Source organism: Choloepus didactylus, chromosome 8 (assembly GCF_015220235.1).
Source record: "Choloepus didactylus isolate mChoDid1 chromosome 8, mChoDid1.pri, whole genome shotgun sequence".
Lineage (NCBI taxonomy): Eukaryota > Metazoa > Chordata > Mammalia > Pilosa > Megalonychidae > Choloepus > Choloepus didactylus.
Genome location: NC_051314.1, coordinates 79,662,243 through 79,664,737, shown reverse-complemented (window position 1 = coordinate 79,664,737; position 2,495 = coordinate 79,662,243). Strand labels below are relative to the sequence as shown.

The window sequence follows — 2,495 nt, the reverse complement described above, 5'->3', positions numbered from 1 at the left end:
CATAGTTCTCCATACTGTCATCCTGATGCAAAGCAACATATATTTTATCATTCATAACATTTTAAAATAATCTGTATCATTATATCATTCCCTTACTCAACACATTAATAATCTTTTCCATCTCATGGGAAATAAGGACCATGCTCCTGACGTTTCTTAACAAATCTCTTTGAACTTGCCTTTGCCTGTGTCTTTGACCTAATTTTCTAACCTTCTGCCTTTCATCCATTATGAATTTTCTACATGTTTTTCTTCTGTGTGCATTGCCATTTGTAACTATTTCCTAAACTCATATTTGTATAATATTGTTTGCTTCAATGTCCCTTAATCCTACATTTGTTTTCATTTCTGCTGTCAATTATCAGAGCCATAACCTGCAGAGGAAACCTGCAGTTTCTTGTTATGCACATCAACACTATCACACTGTTCCTGCTGACTTTAGAGTGGGGCCTGAAGTGGAAGGGATGTGTGCTACAACAGATATGAGCAAATAAAATTTTCACCTATGTCTCCTATCCACTTATCTGGTAAAGGTGTACTGTCCTTCATTACTGAACATAGCAATTTCATGTTTGTATATGTGCATGTGTGAGTTGCAAAATGTGGCCTGATACACTTGTAATGATGGATAAAATTTAGGTTCTAGAATAAACATTTCTTTAATTGATCAGAACATGGCATGGCATCCTAAATATTAACATGAAACAAAAAGCATTTTATGTTTTGCTTATGGAACCCTATAATTAATTCATTTGAAAACAAGCAACAATTACTACTGCTATATGGTTTATTCCCTAGTGGAAATGCAATTTCAATTCTAATTATCTGTACAGATACCCTGGAAATGGAATCTATTTCTTTTTACAGGCAAAACTATCTGTAAAACTTAAATGAGTACTGTATTACTGTCCTGAACTGAAATTTAACACTAATCATCATTTCTTTTTGTTACAGGGATCAATGTAATATTACATATACACATATATATATATAATTTTTTATTCAGATGATAGAATCCCCAGGATAATGATGGGAAACCATACAAAAGTTACTGTGTTTGTTCTAGCAGGTTTGACTGATGACCCACAATTGAAAGTTGTATTATTTATCTTCCTGCTTCTCACCTACTTGCTCACAATATCAGCTAATCTAATCATCATCACACTCACCCTGTTGGATGCTCACCTCAAGACTCCCATGTACTTTTTCCTTAGGAATTTTTCCATCTTAGAAATCTCTTTTACTACTACATGCATCCCTAAATTGCTGGTTATGATGGCAACTGGGGACAAAACCATTTCCTATAACAGTTGTTTCACTCAATTGTTTTTTATATTCTTTCTTGGAGCATCTGAATTTTACCTGCTGGCAGTCATGTCCTATGACGGCTATGTTGCCATCTGTAAGCCCCTGCACTGCACAACCATCATGAATAGCAAAGTCTGCACACAGCTTGTCCTCAGTTGTTGGGTCGCTGGGTTCTTTACCATCTTTCTAACACTTCCCTTTGGTCTATACCTTGACTTCTGTGCTTCCAACATTGTTGATCATTTCTTCTGTGACACTGCTCCCCTCCTGCAGATCTACTGCTCAGACACAACTCTCCTGGAGACCACAGGTTTCATCTCATCTTCAGTGACACTCTTGGTCATGTTGGTAATGGTGATAACATTGTACACCTACATTGCATTGACAATCTTAAAAATCCCTTCAGCTAATCAGAGGAAAAGGGCATTTTCCACAAGTTCTTCCCACATGATTGTGATCTCCCTCTCTTATGGCAGCTGCATCTTCATGTATGTTAAACCCTCAGGCCAACAAAGAATTCCCTTTTCCAAGGGAATTGCAGTGCTCAGTAGTTCAGTTGCCCCACTTTTGAGCCCTTTCATCTACACCCTAAGGAACCAACAAGTGAAAAAAGCCTTCTTGCATATGATACAAAGGTTTATCTCTTTCTCAAAGAAATGAATACAGTGTTGCATTATTTAAAAGATATTTTAAAAGGAGTCTAAAATAATAGCAATTTATTCATTAGTAGCTTCCAGTACGTATCTTGTAGCTTGTATCTTTTTCTTCCCATTTTTTTTTGATATTTGTCTTTATCTCTTTCAAGCTTTATTTTTTCATAACTCTTCATTCCAAAGAAGATAATTTTCAGCTTCCTTCTCCTTGGATATTCTTTTATCTTCCTTCCTTCCTTTAGATATGTGGAAGAAATAAAGCTAAGTTTTCCAAACTGTTTCTTTTGTCTGTAGTAAATCTAGCTAATCAAGCCTATAAAATATTATTTCATTTAAGTATTAAATGTATCACACAATGCAGAGTTTATGATACTGTCCTATTCTTTAGATATTATTACTTGCAGTCACAAACAACATACTCATATTTATATTTTAATGATAAATTTGACGTTCTACCAATTTACCAGTTCATAGTACACTTAAAGAAAGTTTTCAAAAGCTGTAGCACCCATTACCCATCAGCATTGATATTCC

At 35.1% G+C, this 2,495-nt stretch overlaps 1 protein-coding gene across 1 annotated transcript; it reads left to right on the top strand.

Annotated features, from left to right (window-relative positions):
- The first annotated feature begins 1,029 nt into the window (after window positions 1-1,029).
- Window positions 1,030-1,968, top strand: LOC119543432 (olfactory receptor 6C74-like). Its single transcript, XM_037848251.1, has one exon. It carries the CDS (start codon window positions 1,030-1,032, stop codon window positions 1,966-1,968), a length of 939 nt encoding a protein of 312 aa, XP_037704179.1.
- Window positions 1,969-2,495: the final 527 nt, after the last annotated feature.